Source organism: Pantherophis guttatus, chromosome 1 (genome assembly GCF_059756535.1).
Source record: "Pantherophis guttatus breed Tessera chromosome 1, ASM5975653v1, whole genome shotgun sequence".
NCBI classification, from domain to species: Eukaryota; Metazoa; Chordata; class Lepidosauria; order Squamata; family Colubridae; genus Pantherophis; species Pantherophis guttatus.
This window is the reverse complement of record NC_142063.1, coordinates 65,395,277-65,418,757: the sequence shown is the minus strand read 5'-3', so window position 1 is coordinate 65,418,757 and position 23,481 is coordinate 65,395,277. Positions and strand designations below refer to the sequence as shown.

The window sequence follows — 23,481 nt, the reverse complement described above, 5'->3', positions numbered from 1 at the left end:
CTTCACCTAAGAACATAGCTTGCCTAGAACTGAATAAATTCAATCCAAACAGAAAAAAACAATGTGTGAGATCTTCTACCATGCTTCGGCACAAGTAGATGCAAGAGAAATGAAACATAGCACCACTATAGAAACACAGAATGTACTTATCTTTAAAGACTTATTTCATCAAGGTTTTTTGGCACTGGAAAAGACTTAAAATCAAGTATTTCACTTCTCTCAGCCTAAGATCAAAGTTTTCATAAAAATCATGAATTTTATCATTTGTTAGTAACTCTAAATGGTTGCTGAGCATGACATTGGTGAGATGACAGGCCAGTTGATGGCAAGATAAAAGTAAACGTTTCCTCTCTCCAGTCAAGTCTAACTCTAGGGGGCGATGCTCATCTCTGTTTCTTAGCCGAGGAGCCAGCGTTGTCCGAAGACACTTCCATGGTCATGTGGCCAGCATGATTTACACAAAACGCTGTTACCTGTACCTAACTATCTACTCACATTTGCATGCCTTCAAATTGTTTAGGTGGGCAGGAGTGGGGAAAGTAACAGTAGCTTACACCGTCATTTCTTGAACTGGGTTGTCCACTTACCAGCTAACAAGCTCAGCATCTTTAACCACTGAACCATTGCACAACCCCCCCACCCACCCAAAGCTGAGAAGGGAAAAAAGGTGAGAGGGAAAAAATGGATATCTGTCATAAAACGTGGATAGAGGAATCTGCAACACATCAATTAATTATGCAAACCAGAGAAGCAAGTTCAAAGCACCTAGTTTTGCTGTTAAGCAAGCAATAGTTACTCATTATGGTCAAATCATAGTGAGAATTATGATTTGTTTGAAAGCAGAAACTTCCAGTCTCTTTCATGACATTTCACATCATTGCAGGGAAACCTCTATTCCATTATGTCTGAACTGGAGCAGTGATATTGCTAGACATAATTCTGGTAGCATTTCAGAGGTATCTTTTGACACATACAATATACAAGTTGCTTTTCGGCTTCCGGTTGACATCACGGCGAGAACGGCTTGGAAAATAGAGGGCTCCACCAAGCCCTGCGAAATCCAGCCGGTAACCGCTGTTGGGAGGCCCTAAGGGGTTAAAGCCGCCTTGTGGGGGGGGGCAAAGAAAGGAGAGGCAATTCATGTACTACCAGGAATTCGCAAGTTTCTTGTTAGGTCAGAAGCAAGCTCTCCCAAACAGCAGCAGGGACGATGGCCATTTTTGGCAGTCACAAGCTGGGACAACTGGGACTGTAAGATTTGTGCTTCCAACTTTTACTCCAAAGATTTAATTTAAATACAAGAATTTTAAAAGATAATCTCTAAGCATTAAGGAAGCAGTGATTAGACACACGGAGAAGATTAAAGACTGAAACTTAAGAGGCAAAAGAAATGGCCATGGGAAGTTTTAACATATAAAAAAACTGGAAAAAAAATTAAACAATTTGAAAGCTGATTTTTGGGAGAAACTGTCTTGCTTATTTGTATTTTTAAAACCCCTGGGGTTATTGGATAATTAGCTGTTTTTGACATACTGTTTAATGTTGGACTTGGGAGGAGAGCCATCTACTGGAAGAAGAGGAGCACTACAGCATTACAGTCAATTCACTGTCCACAAAATATGTATTGTGTGTATTATATTTTAATTTTTTTTTAAAAAAATATGCTAGTTGCTTTTTGTAGATTACCTGGTTTGGCTGGTTGTGGAAGTACAATCTTCTGGTGTTCAAATCTTCAAAGACTGAGGGTCTTATACATAAAGTTTTGTGGGGATCGTTGCTTGCTAGAGATTCATGTTGGAAAATCGGATCTTTCATTAGCAAACTTGACGTATTTTCTGGAATTGCCTGGAAAAAAATATATATTAAAATACATAGTTAGGGGTTTATTTTTCTTCACTTCTCCTATATAAAATTAAATCCATTGCAATGTTGTTTAGAACTTCAGTTAGTAAGTTGCATATGATACTGAAAGTAACCATTTCATATATAATTAAAAATGCACCATACATACTATTTTAAATAAATGGAGGTAGCATTTATGCAGCATCAGAATAAAAATTTAATGAATACACTGGAAGTCCTTTATCAACCGAAGCAGTGAAAGAGGAAGTAAAGAAGAAGACAGATTAATTTGAAGATATCACTCCTTAAAGGTACTTGCTCAGTGGACATATTTTATCAGAGGTGCAGGAAAGGAAGCAACCATCCAGATTTGAGTAGTTTGGAGAACCAGCAAATACCACCTCTGGCTAGGCCCAGAGTAGGGTGGGAATGGAGATTTTGCAGTATTCTTCCCCTGAAGTGGGGTGGGAATGGGGATTTTGCAGTATCCTTCCCCTGCAATGCCCACCAAGCCACACCCACAGAACCAATATAAAAAAATTTGGATTTCACCACTGCTTTTAACACAACCTTCTTTGAAATGAATGATAGATGTGGAGATGAATTATGGAAGACCTCCTCCTATAATCCCCCTTGAGGTTTCACACAGAAGTGGGATAGATATGTAATGCATATAAATAAATAGAACAGACATGATTCATTCTATGGACAGAGAGAATGTAATTTACTTTTGTTCTAAATATCATTTTGAAAACACAGTGTGATGTTTAAACCATACATACATACTTACAACAGGAAAAAAGAATGGAAAGGAAGAAAGTCAACAACATACTCCAAATATACCCAATTCTTGTTATCTTAGACAAATATAATAATGAGCATCAGAGCATAAAATGTTTTTTAAAAATAAAGGGGAAATCAAACATCATACAGATCATGGATATGTTATTTTGTCAGATGAAAAGTAGAGGAACATAATTTACAATTAACGCTTCACAAAAAAAGGAAAATCCCATTCATTTAAAACGGGGTGGGGGGTGGGGGGAGTGTTTTCACATTCCCTCCAAAATTTGCTCCAAAATGCATGTGAACTTTCAGAATAGATTTGGGGATGCCAGAATTTTGAGAAAAAAAAAAAAAGGCAAAGGAAGTTCCATTCAGTAAACAGAAGTCTTGTGATAGGCTGTGAACTCAAATTTTCCAAGGAAAATGTCAATAACTGCTACCAAGCCAAGAGACCAAGAAACATAAAAAAGGGTTTCTAGAACGCCATAGGCAGGAACAGTGCCAAGTTTAATACCTAGACCCTGTAAGCCTTAATCACCAAAAACCAAATTATTTGAAAGGGCTTTAGACATGGCATAAAGATTCTTCACTACATGTACAATGATGAATTTCTGAGACACTTCAGACAAACTCTTTGTCTATTCAAGAATACATGGGTACCAAGTCTACATTTTATAACACAGCTAGTGATATGAAAGTCACCTGTTTCATCAATTATCAAAATGTCTCTATAGTAGCACTCAGTTAACAGAGAAGTTAGCCACATAAATTATCTATCAATTCCACCATGAGATGGCTATTTTGTAGGGCTGTGCAATCCATTTAGAGGTGCACTGATCACAGCTGCACAGAAGCCTTTTCCCTATGCTCTGAGTGTGTGTATGCCCAAAGGACACTTCATTTGCAATTGCCACTGAAGTAAAGCTGTGCAGAACTGAAAAATAGCTTCCATCAGGAAATAAGTATTCAAGGTGGGGAACGCTGCTGTATCTGTATGAAAATGATTTTTTCACAAGATCTGTTCTCCCAGAATGCAGCTGTTGAAGGCTACTCTAACAGAGCCATTAAGATCAGGTATTTGGCATAGACAAAGGCAGTAAGCCTTCTACCAAAATGCAATTGCTTTAATCAAAAAAATTCTTTCTTCAACGTCAAAACTGCTGAGCCTGGTGGCTCAGCAGATTGATAGCATTGTGATTAACACCAGCTGTCTGCAATTATTGTAAGTTCGAATCTCACCAGGCTCAAGATTGACTCAGCCTTCCATCCTTTCTAAGGTAGGTAAATTGAGGACCCAGTTTGTGGGGGTAATAAGCTGACTTTGTATAAATATACAAAATATGAAGGCTATTGCTTAACGCCTTGTAAGCCACCCTGAGTCTCCGGAGAAGGGCGTCATATAAATCAAATTTTTTTTAAAAAAATTGTTGATAAAAAGAAAATCAATACGAGTGAGGCTAAGACACAGTCTTATTTGTGGTAATGTCCCATTGAAGGAAATCTAGCTGCATGTAGGATCTCATTACTATAGCATTACTATTATAGGCATAACTATAGGCAGTAGTTGTGGTCAATTCAGTAGTTGTGCTCAATTCAGCAGCATACACAGACATTACTCTTCTTACAAGAGTTGCGGACAGGTTTACAAACTTTTTATGATAGAAATAAACCTGTCCGCAACTCCAATCTAAAAGGTCTTGGATGGTTAGTTTACAGGATGCCACATAGGCATGTTTGTTTGTTTGGACTTGCAAACAAAATGGACTTACAAGTAGCCTCCTGAATGCAATAGCACTTAAGACTTATTATACTGCTTCACAGTGCTTTACAGCCCTCTCTAGGCGGTATAGAGTCAGCATATTGCCCCCAACAATCGGGGTCCTCGTTTTACTCATCTCAGAAGGATAGAAGGCTGAGTCAACTTTGAGCCTGATGAGATTCGAACTGCCAAATTGCAGTCAGCCGGCAGTCAGCAGAATTAGCTGCAGTACTGCATTCTAACCACTGTGCCACCACAGCTCTGTAACCAGTTGAGCACTGTCCGCACACTAAATTGGACAGATCCAGTTTATAAGCATTGGCCAACGTAAGCATTCCTGCAATCCTGAAAACATGCAGTATAGTTACCCTGCACTGTGGCAACACAGTGATCTATATGGTTTTAAGCATCAGGAAGAGCTACAGTAATGTAAAGCACTTTATTTACTCTCCATTTTAGGCTACTATGAATTTGCATGGGTTCATTCCTAAAAATAATAATAATAAAACCTAATAAAGCAGTAACAGAACAAAAAAATAATAATCAGGAAACATAATTCCAACAAAAAGCCCAACACAGGTTGTTATTATAGTGAAAAATAAGCCAAAACAAACATTTTTATAGTAAAATAAATGAAAAAACCTCACGACATTAATGTTCATTATGGTCTCTATCTCACTATACACATACACAGATTTACAAATGCCTGATTCTTTTCTACTGCCAAAGCAATAACACACCTATATTCAATATCCTTCAACTGCATCACTGGCATAAACTACCCATTATCATCTGTAAAGGAACGTATACCAATTTTTAATGCACAGCAGAAACCTGGTTTGCTCTCAGCTGCTGGTATAAAAATTACTGTTCTATGGTTGCTAAGACATACTTTGACTTTTTTCCAAGACTATTAAAACATTTCTGTGTGCACAAGCAAAAGGATGCTGGATAAAGGAGTAATAAAACGATTCCAGCTGTAGCAGTCCAGCAGAACTCAAAAGCTGGAAGACAGCTGCAGAGAAAATAAAAAACAGATTGGTATTTGCTCTTCTTCAAACCTCCTCTCTACACTTTTCCCAGGATGAAGCTCCGAGGAGAGAACATTGTGCTCTTCTGCAAATCATGTTAAGGCAGTAATTTAAGAAGTGAAATGAAAATAAGGATACCAGCGCTGTACTCGTTTACCTTTTACAGGATCTTCCACATTTTCCAAAAGCATTTTACTCATCAGCCCCCTTCTTTAGAACATATTTTAAAAAGATTAAGAACATGAACATCAAATTTGAAATCATCCCTGCTTTGTGATTTCACAGACAGCAGCAATTGCTTTCAATACCAAAAACGGATTCTCTCCAATTAGTTGCATTCTTCTTGCCCAACATCCTGAAAAGCATCAGAAGCAGCCTATGATCTATGAAATATTTTATGTAGCCATTTAAAACAGAACGTTTCCCACATAAAGCATCTGCTAAAAGCATGAATGAACCACAGATGAGAGCAGTTTCTGTTTTTCAGGACCCACGTGCATGCACATGATCAAAGCTGCCACCTTTCATCTACTTTATTTCACTGGACATCTTTCACAATGTGGGTTTACTGTCATGTGAGGATATTCAGAATCATGGCCTAAGGTTTTTGTTGCTGATCAAATCAGTTAGAATCTCTTTACAAACATGGCCAAATCTATTTTTATGAATAAATTACCTCTCAATCAAACAGTAATACTTTTAAGAGAGCACTCACTTCAGATGCTTAAGAAGATTTAGCCAATTCCTTAGGAGAACAAGCAGAGTATGATGTCTTGCTGTTTTCTGGCATACTCAGAAAGAAAGCTGAAAATAGAAATTCTCCTGTCCCAACCACTAAAAGCCACACATGAAAACAGCCTTTATTTCACAACAGCTGGCCAGCATTTTATGATAGGGCTCATAAGTAACTCCCTTATCCAGATGTTCAGAGAACAGGGTTGCCTTTCCTGGGATTATGTCTTTAGCAGCACCCCTTAGTTATAGAAAGTAACTTTCCCAAGTTTTATAGATCACCAAACTGAATTTACACAAATCCTTACATCTTTCTTCCCACAAACATGGATAGCGGGATTCATGAAGATGCAGCCAAGTAGTTAAGGAGAAAATTTTATTTTTATTTTTTCTTTTAGGTCAAGGCTCTTAATTTATAGGCAGTCTTATGAAAAGCTTTACTAAATCACCTCAAATTTATTGGATAAAGAGATTAAAAGGGGCGTTGGTCTTACCTGACATGCCCTTTCTCGGGGCGGTGGGAACAGCAGTGAGGAATGGGTTAACTCTGTTAGCTGCTAGGACTGAGTCTGCAAACTGTTAAGCCACACCTCTTCCTCTTGCTTCCCAGGTTTTTGTTGAAGGCATGACGCAGACTGACGTGTTGAGCTGTGAATAAAGAAATGCAGATCCTTCCCGGGCCCCAGGACTGGATAGAAAGCCGGGTGGGGCTGACTGTTGTTCCCACCGCCCCAAGAAAGGCGTGTCAGGTAAGACCAACACTCCTCCTCCATAACGGTGGGAACAGCAGTCAGGAATGTGACATACCAAAGCTGGCTGTCCTATTGGGAGGGTGTAGTCCAGTCCGGTGTCCCCTGCTCTGAGTGGACTCTCTGGAGCACTCACCTGCCAAAAACTGCCTCAGCCGAAGTGTAAGTGTCCAGCTTATAGTGATGGATAAATGGCGAGGGGGACGACCATATAGTGGTCTGGCAGACTTCCTTTAGAGAGGAAGCCCATGCAGCTGAAGTATCTGCGCTCCTGGTAGAATGGGTGGTGATATGCCTCGGGACCAGTAAGGCCTGGACCTCATAGGCCTTAGCGATATAAGTCTTAAGCCATCTCCCCAAGGTTGATGATGTAACCCTGCAACCGGGTGTTGTAGGTTGGAAGGAGATGAAAAGGGCTTCCGTCCTCCTGAGGGTTGAGGTCCTTTTAACATAGATGTGTAGAGCCCTCTGCACGTCCAAGGTATGCCAAGTATGTTCCAAATGGTGGACTGGCTCAGGACAAAAGTTGGGTAAGACCAGTTCTTGAGACCTGTAGACCCATGTGTTGACCTTGGGCAGGAATGTCGGGTCCAGGCGTAAAATCACTCTGTCAGCGTAGAAGACGCACAGGTCTTCCCTGATTGACAGAGCTGCAAGTTTAGATATTCGCCTGGTGGAGGTGATAGCCACCAGTAACGCCACCTTATATGACAGGAAGCATAGACTAACCTCCCACAGGGACTCGAAAGGACTCTGGGTGAGGGCATTCAAGACCCTGTTCAAACTCCACATGGGAAACTGGTGTACCATGGGAGGTCTAAGATTAGTGGCCCCCCCTGAGGAACTGGTGGACCACTGGGTGCTGAGAAAGGGAGTCCCTGGTTCCACAAGTCAAAATGAAGGACAGGGCTGCTATCTGTCTCTGAAGGGTGTTTGGGGCTAGCCCATCATCTAAACCGTTTTGTAAGAAGTCAAGATGTGAGCTATAGAAACCTCCGTGGGGACCAGGCCACATTTCATGCACCAGCCGTAAAAGGCCCTCCATGTGGCATTATAGATATGGTTGGTGGAAGCCCTGCGGGAAGCCTGGATAGTTTTGATGACCCTGGAGGAAAACTTGTCCCCACTCAGAAGGCTCCACTCAAGCACCAGGCGGTCAGTTGGAACCACTGGGTGTCCGGTTGGACAAATGCCCCCTGGCTGAGGGAGATCCTGTCCTGAGGAATCCTCCAGGGCCATGTCATAGGGTTGCCAGGTCCGTGAACCAAGGCCGTCTGGGCCAATGGGGGCTAGAAGCAGAAGTTCCACCTCTTCCTCCAGAAGTTTCCGGATGACTCTGGGAATCAATGGAAGGGGGGAAAGGCATAAAGCAGCCCCGAAGGCCACGTACTGTGTAGAGCATCCACTGCCTCTGCTTCCGGTGTTGGAAATCTGGCGAAAAATCTCAGGAGTTGGTGGTTGTCCCGGGTGGCAAAGAGGTAGACTGTTGGGAGGCCAAAGTGGTATATCAACTCCCGGAACAGGGACGGGTGCAGGCGCCACTCTGCGTGGTTGACTGAGGCTTGGCTGAGCCAGTCCGCCTGCACGTTTGCCACTCCCAATATGTGCTGCCCGTATGGAAAGATGAACAGCTGGGCCTCTGCCCAGAGGCCCAGCTGTTCGGCCTCCTGCATGAGGGACTGGGAATGGGTCCCCCCGAGGCAATTTATGTGGGCCTTGGCAGCCATGTTGTCTGTCAGGACCAGAATGTCCTGACCTGATACTACTTCCTCGAAGCTCTTGACAGCCAGGTGTATCATCTGGAGTTCCAACTAATTGATGTTGCGGCTCAGAACTTCCTGAGTCCACTGACCTTGAACCATGCGTGATCCGAGGTAAGCTCCCCAACTGAAGAGGCTGGCATCGGTTGTCAGAGTCAGATAATGAGGCTCTTGGAACCTGCATCCGTTGGAGATGGCATTGGACGTCCACCATTTGGAGGAGATGAGGACCTCTGGTGGAACCTGCACTCTGGTTGTGGCTGTACTCTGGCGAGTCCTCTGATATGGAAGGAGAAACCACTGCAGAGCCCTGCTGTGGAGTCGTGCCCTCAAGGCAAGTGCTACGGAGCCAGGCTCGTGGCGCTGCCTCCAGTCTTCGCTCCAAAATGGCACTGATCCGTCTTGTTGCACCCTCCAGGCTAGCGCTACGGAGCCAGGCTCGTGGGTGCTGCCTTTGTGGGGTGCAATGGGGCCGAATCCTTGGGTCCCCGATGGGTCAGCGGTTTAGGGCTACACCCGTGAGCACTGCCCAGAGATCTGCCAGCCGGCAGTCTCTTCGCCGCCCACACGGCCTTCAGCGGGCTTGGGTTGAGTCGCCCTTCACGCTGGAATAAACAGGGAGCCTCAACCAGCCAAACTGGGAACCGTCCCTGGACATCTTTGAGAATTCTTCCAAATTATTGTTGGAAATAGTCAGGAATGGATCAGCTCACTAAAACATGTCTGTCCAGCTAGACTGAGTCTAAAAGCTGGGAAGCAAGAGAAAGAGGCATGGCTTAATAGTTTGCAGATTCAGTCCTAGCAGCTAACAGACGGAGTTAACCATTCCTGACTGCTGTTCCCACCGTTATGGAGAAATGCCAGATCAATCCCTCTACTTTTGATTAAAATTCAATTTAATCAAACTATATATTTAAAATGACTTCTGAGTAAAGTCCTACACAGCATCCTTATACCGATGCACTTTTAAGAAATACATGTTGAGGCTTTCAGATACCAGATTCAAATGGTAGAAAGCACTCCTTCCAACCTTAAACCACTCAGCAGATTTTAGCTACATGTCTTTTAAGTGGGTTTCAAGTGTCACATGTTAGGCTGCTAGCTGCAGATGTTTGAAACAGAGAATGTAAAGAAACAAAGAAGAAATGCTTTTCCAGATTCTCCACTGAGAGAGGATCTGCTTTTAATTTTATTAGCCCTGAAGATCTTATCTATTGGAACATCATTTCTTTAGCAGTGTGCTCCTTTGGGAACTTCTGTTTTTGCAAGTGTGACTTGCCAGAAGTAGTTTACGGAGACCTTACAAAATCAGGAAACCTACATTTCTCTTGGCTTTGTGAACTGGAGGAAATTTTTACACTATGAAGATTGATTATTGTTTGAGGCAGGTTAAAAATCCAACAGGGATTATCAAAATTGTGTATACTTTACTATTTAGCAATCCTGATCTTTTTTTAAATACCTTTTTCTAATTTAACCTTTTTTTCCCTCAGCGATATATGAGCATTCCAAATTGGGCTATCTGATAGTAGTAGTCCACGTTTTAACTGTATTACCTGGATATTTTTAAATACGGCTAGTCCTCGATTTACAACAGTTCATTTAGTGACCATTCAAAGTTACAACAGCACTGAAAGATGTGACTTATGACTGTTTTTCACACTTATGACTATTGTGGCATTCCATGGTCACATAATCAAAATTAAAATGCTTTGGCATCTGACTCATATTTATGACTGTTGCAGTGTCCTGGAGTCACGTGATCATCGTTTACGATCTTCTGACAAGCAAAGTCAATGGCCAAGTCAGGTTCACTTAACAACTGTGTTACTAATGTAACAATTGCAGTGATTCACTTAACTGTGGCAAGAAAGGTCGTAAAATGGGGCAAAATTCACTTAACAAATGTCTCACTTAAAAACAAATTTTGGGCTCAATTGTGGTTGTAAGTCAAGAACTACCTGTAACCAATCCAAAACTGATTTTGGTTTTCCAGCTACATATTACATCAATAGCTCAGTCATTTTCTAATAAACTAAGATTCCTGGTTCTTTATTTAGTTACTTGCAGATGAATTATCAGCTAAAAACAAAAATGTCTCTTATCATTCCAAGTTCATAGCCTTCTACTTGGCAGGATTTCATTTCATTCCATTTCTATTACTCCGGTTCCAGTTCTTCCTGTGCAACTTCCTGGTCCTTCTTCTGTACTCATAATACCTTCCAAATTAGTGTTGTCTATTTCAAGACTCAGACTTCCTTTCTAAAACAAATACTTCAACATTATTAAATTAAAACAAGCTTGATCAATTACATTAGTGCTTCCTTCCAACTCAATGTTTCTTTTTAATACAATGCTTTATCAACACAATTGTAACTTAGTGACTGGAAGTATTCATACTGCTATACAAAGTGTTCATTTTAAATATTATTTTCTTTTGTGGTTTTGTTCTGTATACATTCTTTTATTACAATTCCAATTTCTTTGAGCAGTCTCTCAAAAGACTGCTGCATTGTATTTCCTTCTACCTTTTAGTATCTGCATATGCTGACCAAAATATGTATATTTTATTTGAATACTGGTACAAAGTAATTGATTTTCAGATAACAGATGACTCATGCTATGCTATTGACACTACTTGATTGTCAAAGGTTTGACATACATACACAAAGAGAAGACATAAGGGTGCTCTACTCTTCAAAATATAGACAAGCAATTATATTTCCAAGTTTGCACTTCTCTTTATATATATAAAACACAGTGGAAAACAACTTTCTTAGTCTCTAAAGGCTGCAAAAAGCATGAACAGTAAAGGTATGATATCACTTAAATGGGTGGTCCAAAATATTTGACACAAATTTACACTGGGAGATGTTCTGAATTAAGCTTCAAAGAAGCCTACAGATTTTTTTCCTTCATTTCCCCCACCACAAGGAAGTAATCACCCAATAATTTTGAGGCAATTAAGGTGTGATTGTTGTCTTAACAGCTTCTCAAAGCTTTAAAATACATTTTTTCCTCCTTATTTTTTTTTAAATCCAATGGGGGCGAATTATAACTATCAATATTTTGTTCCTGAATTTCAGCAGAATATCTGGACGGCACAAAATGGTTGTGACCTCTGGCTGTCTGCTCTTCAGGTAAGGCAATGAAAATTGCAGTCATAAGTTATCTTACCAGGAAGTTTATGTGATTGCTTCTTTATAAAGGTTTGCCCTGCAAATACATGTAATCTATTGGTGAACTATGAACACACACACACACCCTTTGGGGTTAGTCCAATACTCTAATCCATATTCAGATGTCTATTTTAGAACTAATGAGAAATCAATGAATCCACTAACCTGAAAGCCTGGATTCAAGTGAAAACTGTGGAAAGGCAGATACTCACTGCCTTTTGCAAAGCTGAAGACTTCTCCTTTTCAGATAATTTCACCTCTATAGTTACCGTATTTTTCAGAGTATAAGAAGACCTTTCCCCCCCAAAAAAGAGGGTGAAAATCTGGGTGCATCTTATACTCCGAATGTAGCCCTGCCCAGCTTCTCAAATGGAGGTTTCAAAGGCTGAAAAAAGCATCAGAAAAAAAGCCCCCAAACAGAGCTTCAAAGGCTTTTTTTCTGAAGCTCTGTTTCGAAGGCTTTCAGAGGCAGGAAAAAAAAAGTTTTTTCTGAAATGGAGTTTCAGAAGCAGAAAAAAAAAAAGCAAAAAAAAGCAAGGCACAGAGCTCACAACCAAGGAATCTGTTGCTAAAATTCACTTCTGAGAACAGCTAATTGGGAGTATTCAGGGAGGCTGATCCATCTGCCAATCAGCTTTTTTCTTATTTTCTTTCCTAAAAACTAAGGTGCGCCTTATAATCCGGTGCATCTTATACTCCGAAAAATACGGTATATTCGATGAACTGTAAAATCATCCATGTTGGACAGACTACATTGAAACTTGACTTACAATGACTACATTGAAAACTTGATTTAAAACGCTTGTTTATTTGCCTGAAACATGTACTGTATTTTCTTTCCAGATATCATCAGTAAGAAAGTTTTAAATTTGGAAATAAGCTTCAGTTTGTTACCAAGCTTGCTATGAAAATTTGTTCTAAGTTACTGGCTTTGTCTTTGTTCTAACTTTGTTCTAATTTGAACAAAGTTTTTTTTCTAGTTTTTTTTTCTCTTGATACTATATATGCAAACAGGAAAGCAGATAAAAAGTTCAGGATATTTATTAAAATAAAATGTTGATCTCCTTTGTGTGTGTGTGTTTTTTTCTTTTTGCCTTGGGACTTATATACTTTATTCCAAACCAGAATGACTAGTTTGGGTAAGGAAATGTATCTGTAGCTAACAAGGAAAACTCACTTGACACAAGTCAGGCTCCCTGCCTTACCAAAATTAATCAATTTATTCTAAAAATGGGGAAACAAGTACTGGTAAGGGCCACAGGTGCCCCTGACAGCCCCTGACGTTGGCTGACCATGCCCCCCCTGGCCACACCCCCCCCCTAAGGTGAAACACAACCCTGATGTGGCCCTCGATTTTATTTATAAGATTTGTAGAAATATTCCACATTCACTTTTTGAAGAGTAAAAATGATGGCTGAGAGTAGCCACGTTTTGAAGGATGCCTACCTGTTTAGAAAAAAAAACCATGCAAACATAAGTGGATGTATTAATATTCCAGAAATTTTAAAAGGGATAGCAGAAACAATTCTCTGGATATATGCAACTTGCTTTCAGAAACCAAAACATGTTGCAAGGTTCCTTTGCTTATTGAGGAAATAAAGCAATACCAAAAACAAAGAGATCCTCAGTAGTTCAGGATCTTGGAGAAATCTTGCATTGCTCAGAGTGGTAAGGACATAAAGAAATCCCCTGGCAAATTACGCTCAATTATCACACTAGTGTACATTCAGTTCATACAATAAGAGTAGAAAGAAGAGACGGCTCTTCCGTGGTAGCAGGTGTCAGCAGTAAAACGTATCTCTCCAAAAATGTTAAATGCTTTCTCAGGAATTGGTTTGCTCAACAGAAGGCTACACAGACATAACTCAGCTGGATTCTTTTCTTTACAGCAGGAAACAATGAAGTTGTAGATACAAAGATTTGCCCACTGCAGTCTTCATATGGGTCACTGCCCCAGGGTTTAAATTATAGATCTTTTCCAATCGCAGTCAGATTTTTTCGATGGTGTTTGGAAGGATGGTTGTTTTCCTTAATCAAATCCATAATTTTAATCAACATCTCTAATTTTTAATCAAATTCAGGCAGGTTTAAAAAAAGCAAGAGTTTAATGTTGCTTTTGTTCTTAGATAATCCTGACTATTGGCAGTACCATTTCAGACTGAAGTTGTGACACTAGTTAATGGTATATGTGAAATTAAAAAAAAAACCTTTTCTGAATACAGATAGTCCTAGACTTACAACAGTTTATTTGTGACTGTTCAAAGTTACAATGGCCCTTAAAAAAGTGACTTATGACCATTTTTCACACTTAGGACGGTTACAGCAGGTGAATTACAGTCGGCTGCTTGATGACTGGTTCATATTTATGACGGTTGCAGGGTCCCGGGATCATGAGATCATCTTTTGTGACCGTCTGACAAGTAGAGTCAATGGGGAAGCCAGATTTACTTAACAACAGTGTTACTAATTTAACAACTGCAGTGATTCACTTAACAAATGTGACATGCAATGTCGTAAAATGGGGGAAAAACTCATTTAACAAATTTCTCACTTAGCAACATAAATTCTGGGATAAATTGTGGTTGTATGTTGAGGACTACCTGCATTCGAAACAAGTACATTAGGAAGCTTAGACTGAACCAGGCTCAGCCTTTACAATATTGTTTCTGTAAATTCCTGAGTGACAGCAATCTGCTCTGATAGGAGGGCACCAAGCAGACATTTGGAGGCAGAAACATTTCTGCTTTGGGGCTAAACCCTAATAATGAAAACACAATATCTGACAATCTTGCCTTGTTAAATTCTGCATTCCTCCTGCATCCATAACCATATGTTACTACTATCCCAGTTTCAGCATCTTTTTCTGTCAATGAATCATTTCTTTTCAGGGATTAGAAAAGTTAATAATTAGCTTGTAGAGCCTGTCACTCGTGTGTCTGCAAAACCATGCTGATTCATTAACAGCTTTCCTTGGGACAGGTAATAGTTGTGCAGTCCTAGAGATGTCCACCAGCCTTGTCTCAAGGCAAGACTCTCCCAAAACTAGCTACCCACGGATAAAAATGAATGTAAGCATGTGTTTTAGATTAAGAGTTATTGTAATTTTAGCCAACATAATTAACATAATGAACTGGGAAACACTTACTGGAAAGCCATCTTCAGGCACTTCGATTTCATCATGTGAGGTGGAACAACCTATGGGTAAAAGGGGCAAACATAAAATTTTAACTTGCTTTTATTTGTTTTCCAGCGTTTCTCACTAAGCATAGCGCAACGATTTTATAAAGAACATTATTTATATCATCATAATACAGGATATATTAAAACACATGATGTGAGGAAACACTTTAGACAGTGGTGTATTTTGTTTCCATATCCTTTTCCTGCTAGAAAACAGGAATAGATCTATTTTAATACACTGATTTTGGATGGCGATCGCTCTGTTCCCAGATGTCCCACTTTGAGGCCAAGGGACAATATGCACATTACAAAATTTGAAACAAGGACAAAGCACATCAGATGCCATGGTATGTTTACAAACTGGTTCTCAGGCAGAATATAAACATAGCTCCATTCTGTAGAAGGGGCCGGTGAAAATTAAGTATTTTTGAAGTAAAATAAAGCTTTGGTAACTACAGAAATTTTCAAAGTTTTTTTTTTCCCAAATAAGATCTGGACTTTATTACTGTTAAACATACTGCTCTTTTTTTTTTCTTCAAGATTTAAGACAAGTTTTCTTTTTGCATACGTGCACATACATTTCAGTGATACATTTTGGCTTTCATTCTTTAAAACTGGCAGTAAGTGGGTTAGTGAGAGCAGATGAAATGAACAACTAAAAAGGGGAAAAAAAGGGAGGCATAAGCTTTTTAAACAAAACAATGCCTGAATAATGCGTACCTTGAGATATATCTTCAACAGCCCTACGAATTCCTCTATCAAATGCTCTTGCGTCAGCGGGACTTTGAAATGTGAGGCCAAATTTTTTTTCATCAATCTTCCAGTGGTGAAAAGTTGGCGTAACCTTATTGTAAATAAGCTCCTTCTTTAACGTACACTCCAAAACCACCTGAAAAGAAACCAAGTTAAAAGAGGAGGTTACTATAAAGGACTTTTGTATATTTGTGTATTTAAACAATTTTTGTTCTATCAAAGCTTTTTACAGAAAAAAAAATGGAAACAAGTCATAGCATAAAAGATTTTAATTACTAACATATAGAATGTAAATTTAATCACAAAGCTCTAAAATCTATCCCCAAATGCCCATCAGTTTAATAACCTATTCCACATATCACAAAATTTAATTAATTAATTAACATTTACACAAAGAAAAAGGAAGCTGTATAAATGGGAACCATCATCAAGATATCCGTGGCTTTTCGTCCCTGCCAGCAAGTTTGGCTATACCTGAACAGAAGCGCAACAGTCGGTAAAGTGAACTGATTCTGGACTATTCAGGTATGTAAGTAAACAAGTAAGTCATTGAAAGTGACATTTGAAAGTGACATTTTTCACAAGTAATACAACATTGGAATAGATTGCTTGATATGCCAATTTGATATCTCTGCCTTGCAAGCTGCATTGGTTGCCAGTTTGACTCAAGAAGATTATTTGTGTATTTATTTGTATCCTGCTTTTATTATTTTTACAAGTAACTCAAGGCAGCAAACACCTCCAACACACCTTCCTCCTCTTATTTTCCGCAGAACAACAACCCTGTCAGGTGGTTTGGGTCGAGAGAAAGAGAGAGAGAGGGAAGAAGACTGGTCCAAAGTCAGCTGGCTTTCATGGCTCAGGTAGGACTAAAATTCACGGTTTCCCTCTTTCTAGCCTGGTGCCCTAACCACTAGACCAAACAGGTTCTAGGCAACTGACTAATCTTGTTTTTTGATTTGTGGCACCTGCCTTTTAGAATGAAATTCCTAATGATATGTGGGTGGCTCCCATCTGAATGGTGTCCTGCAGATCCTTAAAGATCTGGTTCCTCTCCTAGACTTTTGGCTAAGGTGGTTTGAACCTACTGCTAAGGATATTACATGTTTTATGTATTGATTGGATCTGCCATTTTTTACTGTTTTATGTAGTACATTGTCTTGTAAAGTAAGATGCAAAGATTCAGTCTGGAATTGGGTGGTGTATAAACTGAATGAACGAATGAATGAGTGAATGAATGAACGAACCTATCTTCTTTCTTCCCTGGCTATCCAAACCTATTTTGGATGTGACTAGGATATCAGTAACTAAGACCAACTATATTACAGTAGTTAAGAACCAGGATTAAAAAGAACCAGATTGTACTCTACTCTTAGCAACAGAAGTCTACTTGATGGCTTTGGGCTAGTCACTGTGGAAATATAGGCGAAGGGAAAACTATATATGTCACCTTGAGCTCCTGAATTAAACTGAGTAGAAATAAAAGTAGTCCTCATCTTATGACTACATCTGGGATCAGAATCTTGATCATGGAGTGAAGCAATAGTTAAATAAAATGTCACATGACTGCTTCGTTCAAAAAACCACAACCCTCAGCATTCCCAGTTGTGTGCATTAAGTGAAATCCCAAGTCATTAAGTGGGCAGAATGAAAGCTGCCTGCAGAAGGATTTCAGCTCCATCCTCCGGTAGCCAACTCTTTGAGAATGAAAAGACAGTTGCAAGGGTTCAGACCATTGTAATTTCAGACTGCTGTTAAATGAATGATTGTAAGTCAAAGACTACCTGTAGCATAAATAATTCTAAATACACATGGTTGCCCTTTATTGGAAGCAAACCCTTGATTTGATAGGGCTTTGCTTTCTAATATCTCTGTTAATGTTCTTCGTGCTGTATATTAAAAGTATTGTCCCATAAGAAATTAATTTCAGAAAGATCAGTATATGAATGTATTCTATTCATTTAAACAAATCCAGGTTTTCTACTTTTTTGTATCTATGCAAACAAAATGGGATTTCTTTATTATGGGTCTGCTATGTGATGTTGTTGCTTTAAGCTGTAGACAGATATTTATTCCCTTGCAAACAGTGAACACCATTTCAGAATCAAATCCAAACTATTTCCTAGCCATACTTGATTTCCATTAACTGCTTTTGTTTCACACTGTTCTGTTCCCAAGCTGCTTTTCTTTCTACGGAATGCTGTTAGGTCCTCTTCAATTTTAGATTAAGAAACCCCCGTCAAAATATGTAGATAGCATCCAGGATTAGCAATTACAAAAAAAAAAAATGTGATGGTTTTTCAACAAGTGTCATTCAATGATAACCTGTCTTTCAAGGAGGAATACAAAGATTTTTGTCAGCTCTAACCTATGACATAGGTTAAGGCAAGAAAAAGTGGATCCAGGATTACCTGTTCAGTTCAATATTTTCAATCTCTGTTGTCTCCCTTTTTCCTTGCTAAAAATGATTGTGCTAAAATTTCCAGTCATTCCACACTAAATTATGGAAGAAGTGTGATACCAAGCAATGACATTTAAAAATTGTCTCTTTAGTTCTCCAATTCTTATTCTGGAAACCCTAATGGTACAAGTTTCAAAAACTTTTTTCATTGTCTGAATATGCTAATTTGCATTGATTAAACAAAGGCAACAGAGAATAAAATATGCAACAGGCAACAAACTGACTCATTATAAAATTGGAAAGCAAAGTTAAGTATCACTTTAAAAGCAATAGCATTTGACAATCTAAAATACTGAAACCTGCGTGCCTGCTTAATGCTTCATATAAAAGGAACTATCCGGCAATGTTTACATAGCTTAAAACAGCAGCAGACCTGTCCAGGTTAGAGTGGAAGGTAATTGTTCAAACTAGACTGGCTGGAGCCAGATCTCAGAAGGGAAGTATAATGAAGGAGGAAGTGTGCAATTATGTCAAGGGTGCTTTGTGAAGAAAGAGTGAAAAAAAATTGCTTTACATTCCAACAGAGGTCTAAACAAGCTGGGTAAACAAGTCCAGAAATAGTCTCTGTCATTCCAAAGTGAAACTCATTTCCTCAGTGCTATCGCTTTTCAAGATACCGGGCAGACTGTTTGTCAAAAACATGTCAAGCAAGTATTCTCATTCATGAAAGTACACCTAGTATTTTGCCACAAGTACTCTCAACTAAAGCAAAATAAATCAAAAGATTTTACTTGCATAAGACTTCTCTAACCTTGTGCTTTCTAGATGCGATGGGGTCACACCGCAGAACTCTCTTCCCCTACTTAAATTCCAATGCTTTGCTTTTCTGAACTAGACCTCTGTCTTGCTGCCCCACCCAAACAGACAGACAGACAGTCAGTATTCATCAAAGCACATCCTAATGTATGTTTGTTTCAAGTTAAGTTCTAGTCTTTATTTCAGGAATACGTTACAGCAAGAAAATGTTTAATGATGTCATTAATGCCGAGCAGGTTTTAAAGGTTCAAAAATCAAGTGAAATACAATCCCTCCCTGTTGTCTTCCTTTTAAATGCACTCCACTTTACCACCTGATGATTTTGAGCATCTTGAATTAAACTCCTGAACCTAGTGACCAGGATGGCTAGAAATTCTGAGATGGGAAGTTCAATGTATCTGGAGGGCTGGAAGAGACTGAGTCAACCAGTCAAAGAGGCTTTTCAGGGCTGAAGAGTAGAAGTAGGATAAAATAAAAGTATGGAAACCGGTCCATCCACATTGAATGACAGGACAACTCCTAAAAAAACCAAAGGCAGGGCTATCTGATGAGTTTTTAAGTCTGACCTATAATTAGTGGTTTATGACAGCCTCCCCCCCCACCAAACAAATCAGTTGGCTCTGGATGTCAGTGCTAATCATAATTTCCTCTGATACACTGTTATATTACCTTATGATTATGTATAATACACACACAGAAGAACACATTGCAAAAGGAACAACAGCAATGACAAAACAGTGGCCTTACTGGCAAGGAAGTCTTTTTGCCAGCTCAATCTTAATTACTGTTTCAATAGTAGCTTTTACAAAAAAATTCTCATAATAGTGTACTGTTGATATATTACACTGAAAGAAACAAAATTATATTTGTTAAAAATGGTGAGAAATCATAAAAATTACATTCTAGCTGCTCAGAACCTTTGAGTCCATGCCAAATGTATACATGGCAATATATTTTCAGGAGAGTGATTATTGTTGCCGTCTTGTACTCCATTTGTACATCTTCAATAATAATGGACCTTACATAGAAGTGCCATAGATAGTGACTTTCCAATTCTATCACTTTTTCCTTCCTCCACAACTAGCCAACGGTGGCAACATCATTTGGGGAACAGCAAATGTCTACTGTTTTCTTGGACAGTATGCTCAACTCTAGGTACAGAAGAAGTAACAAACAGCTGCTCCTCCCTGAAAGCAAGCAAACTGCTTCACCAAATCTTCTCTTCCTTCATTCTCCTATGGTTTGCTCTCTGGTAGTAGCTTCTCTTCTTTGTGTTCTCTGCTTTTTCTCACTTGATAGCTAAGGTAATATGTTTCCGAAGAAACAAAATGGATGTTGGTCTTACGTGAACATCCCTTCTCAGTGCGCTGCAGGAGAATCCAACTGTGGGTTGACTTCTATCTATTTGCCAAAGATGGGGCTCCTCCTGCCATCTTACCTGATTTCCATCTCTGCATTTAAATATTTTTGGGGAGGGCTTATCTTTTGAGGGAGGCTTATTTTAGCACATGCGCTCAAAAGCCTGATTGGGCTTATTATCAGGAGATGTCTTATTTTTGGGGAAACAGGGTATTCAAATATAAATTCTTATCAACTGCATTACCCCTTTTTGCTGGTGGCAACATTATGCAAAACTGTAAAGGGCAACCACGGAACAGATTTCTTACAACCTAAGAAACCCTAACTAACCCTTGGATTGATAGTTGTTACAAAAGAGCAGAAAAGTAGGCATCAAAAAATGTGAAGTGTAAAAAAAATGGACCCAGTTTGTGGGGGCAATAAGCTGACTTTGTATAAATATACAAAAGTATGAAGGGTATTGCTTAACGCATTGTAAGCCGCCCTGACTCTCCGGAGAAGGGTGGCATATAAATCAAATTTAAAAAAAAAAAAAAAGGGACCCGGATTTAGTTTGCAACCCTACTCTCTATATCAACAGCTTGATATCCTTACAAACCAACCTTGTTTCACCTTATCTACAGACCACTTCATACATACATGATTTTAAGAATCAGCAGACATTTAAATAGCAAATCAGATATTTAACACTAATGATTATGACTAAATCTTTATACATTCAAAGACTATATTATTTAGCAGCTGCTCTGTTGAAAGTATGAATAAAGCAGACAATTTTACAAGCTCTACATTTAATTTAAATGGCAAAACAGGCACTCGGGGGCAGATATTACATGGATTACTATGTGCCAGGCTGATGGTTTACCAGTTATGTGGGAACTGCCTTTTTCTGTGTGCCTCTTGTATGGCTATAGGTAACATTTAAAGAAAGTAGTCCAAATGCCAATCCCCGGTCTTGGTCCCTGCCCTTCTGGCTAAGTTGTAACCCTAATCTTATGTAAATGTAACTTTCATCAAGATAGCGCTATGTTTAAGGAGCTCTTTATCAGCAATTCAGTGAATAGTTATATCCAGCTGCACCTATAAGCATGATAATGTGTAAGAAATGGATACTGAATTATACTAATGAACAATTCTATACCAAACAGGCAACTAATAACCCATTTAGTTTGCTGATTTCCTGCAATTTATCATTTCATTTTTCTGGCAAATTATTTTCACTGGAATTTTTTTTTTGTTGGTTGCAATCTTTTTCACAATCTACATTCTTAAGAGTGACATTATCTCAACTTTTAAAATTTCAATGCTGTTAGCAATACACACACACACACACACATTGTAGATATAAATACAGTATTTTTATTAATTTTCACACTATTATTTTTTTCTTTTTGTATACCTATTTTCCTTTTTGGTTTATCTTATTATTTTTTTGCTCTTAATGCTTTGTTTCATAAAACAATCCAAAACACCTACAACTTTATATAGTAATATATTGAGTGTGTCATATACACCATCTACCTCCTAATTGTGAGTTTATTTTATTTATTTTTATTTTATTTTGAATTTGTATACCGCCCTTCTCCCTGAGGACTCAGGGCGGTGAACAGCCAAGTAAAAACATCAAGTACAAATATTAAAATACAATTAAAATATATATATATAAATTTGGCCCCATTAATTAAAAACGATAAACAAAACAATTAAAAACACTTTAAAAATTAGGCTAGCCCGGCTTGCTGGAAAAGGAAGGTTTTAAGGGCACGGCGGAAGGCACTGAGGTCTTGGATTCTCCTTATCTCTGGGGGCAATTGATTCCAGAGGGTAGGTGCCCCCACAGAGAAGGCCCTCCCCCTGGGGGTCACCAGCCTGCACTGTTTGGCTGATGGCACCCCGAGGAGGCCCTCTCTGTGGGAGCGCACGGGTCAATGGGAGGTCGTCGGTGGCAGTAGGCAGTCTCGAAGATAGCTAGGCCCTATGCCATGGAGCGCTTTAAAGGTGATAACCAACACCTTGAAGTGCACCCGGAAGACCACCGGGAGCCAGTGCAGCTCACGCAGGAGCGGTGTTACATGGGAGCGCCATGCTGCTCCCGTCACTACCCGTGCTGCTGCGTTCTGGACCAGTTGGAGTCTCCGGGTGCTCTTCAAGGGGAGCCCCATGTAGAGAGCGTTGCAGCAAGAGTAACTTGTGAGATAATTTTTGTATTGTAGAGTCTAATAATAATATGAGCATGATTGTTCTATATCTGTTAGATCTCCTATGATTTGCTAAATTACAAAATAATTTGGAATAAAACTAAAGTGAGTGAATGATGGAAGGTTCTCTATGGGAATGACAGTGCTATGTAGAAAATTGGAATTTAAAAGATCACTATTAATATTGTGAATGTCTAAGAAAAAGATAATGAAATCAATGGTCCAAGATATGACAATGAGTTAAATTTGTGAAGTATAGTGAAACTTTATTATTTATTTAACTAATTTATACAGCTGCCCACTTGCCAGAGTGACACTGAGCAGGTAACAGGATATTATTTTGAAAAAAAAAAAAGTGTATGCAGTGAAGATTTTTGCTTTTCATTTACCAAGTAATTGAGAAATGAATAAAGGCAAAAAAATTATTATATATTTATTGATTTAAAGAAAGTATATAATGAAGTTTATTAATGTATTTCAGAACATTTGTGCAAATATGGAATTTAATGTTGGTTATAGTGATATATGATGGAAGCTAAGCATCCGAAGAAATAAGGAAATGATTCAACACAGAGAAAGCAAGGATGTGTGATATACCTTTGGTTGTTAATGCATTTATTGATAAACATATATGGAATGCTTGCAATAATTCTAGAAGCGCGCTCACATAGGGCTGCCCTCCTCCGGGTCCCCTTGGCCAGACAGTGTCGGCTGGTGGTCCCCAGGATGAGAGTGTTCTCTGTGGTCGCACCGACCCTCTGGAATGGGTTGCCCACCGGGCTCCGGATGGCCCCTGACCCCCGCACCTTCCACGCCGACTTAAAGACATGGCTCTTTCAGCAACTTCCCTGATCTGCCATGGATTTTAACTTGGGGATTTTAAATTGGTTTTTAATATGAGTTAATTTTTATCTATTGTCGGGTTATTTTATTGTT

The 23,481-nt window shown here is 39.1% G+C and overlaps 1 protein-coding gene across 1 annotated transcript in view; it reads right to left on the bottom strand.

Annotated features, from left to right (window-relative positions):
• The window catches only part of SPRED1 (sprouty related EVH1 domain containing 1), an 82,919-nt gene that overhangs the window by 5,180 nt on the left and 54,258 nt on the right, over positions 1 to 23,481 (bottom strand). The window contains exons 3-5 of the mRNA XM_034417923.3: positions 15,739 to 15,907; positions 14,984 to 15,033; positions 1,687 to 1,845 (exon numbers count right to left, since the gene is read on the bottom strand). Of these exons, the coding sequence (XP_034273814.1) occupies positions 1,687 to 1,845; positions 14,984 to 15,033; positions 15,739 to 15,907 (378 nt within the window). The remainder of the gene's footprint in view (positions 1 to 1,686; positions 1,846 to 14,983; positions 15,034 to 15,738; positions 15,908 to 23,481) is intronic.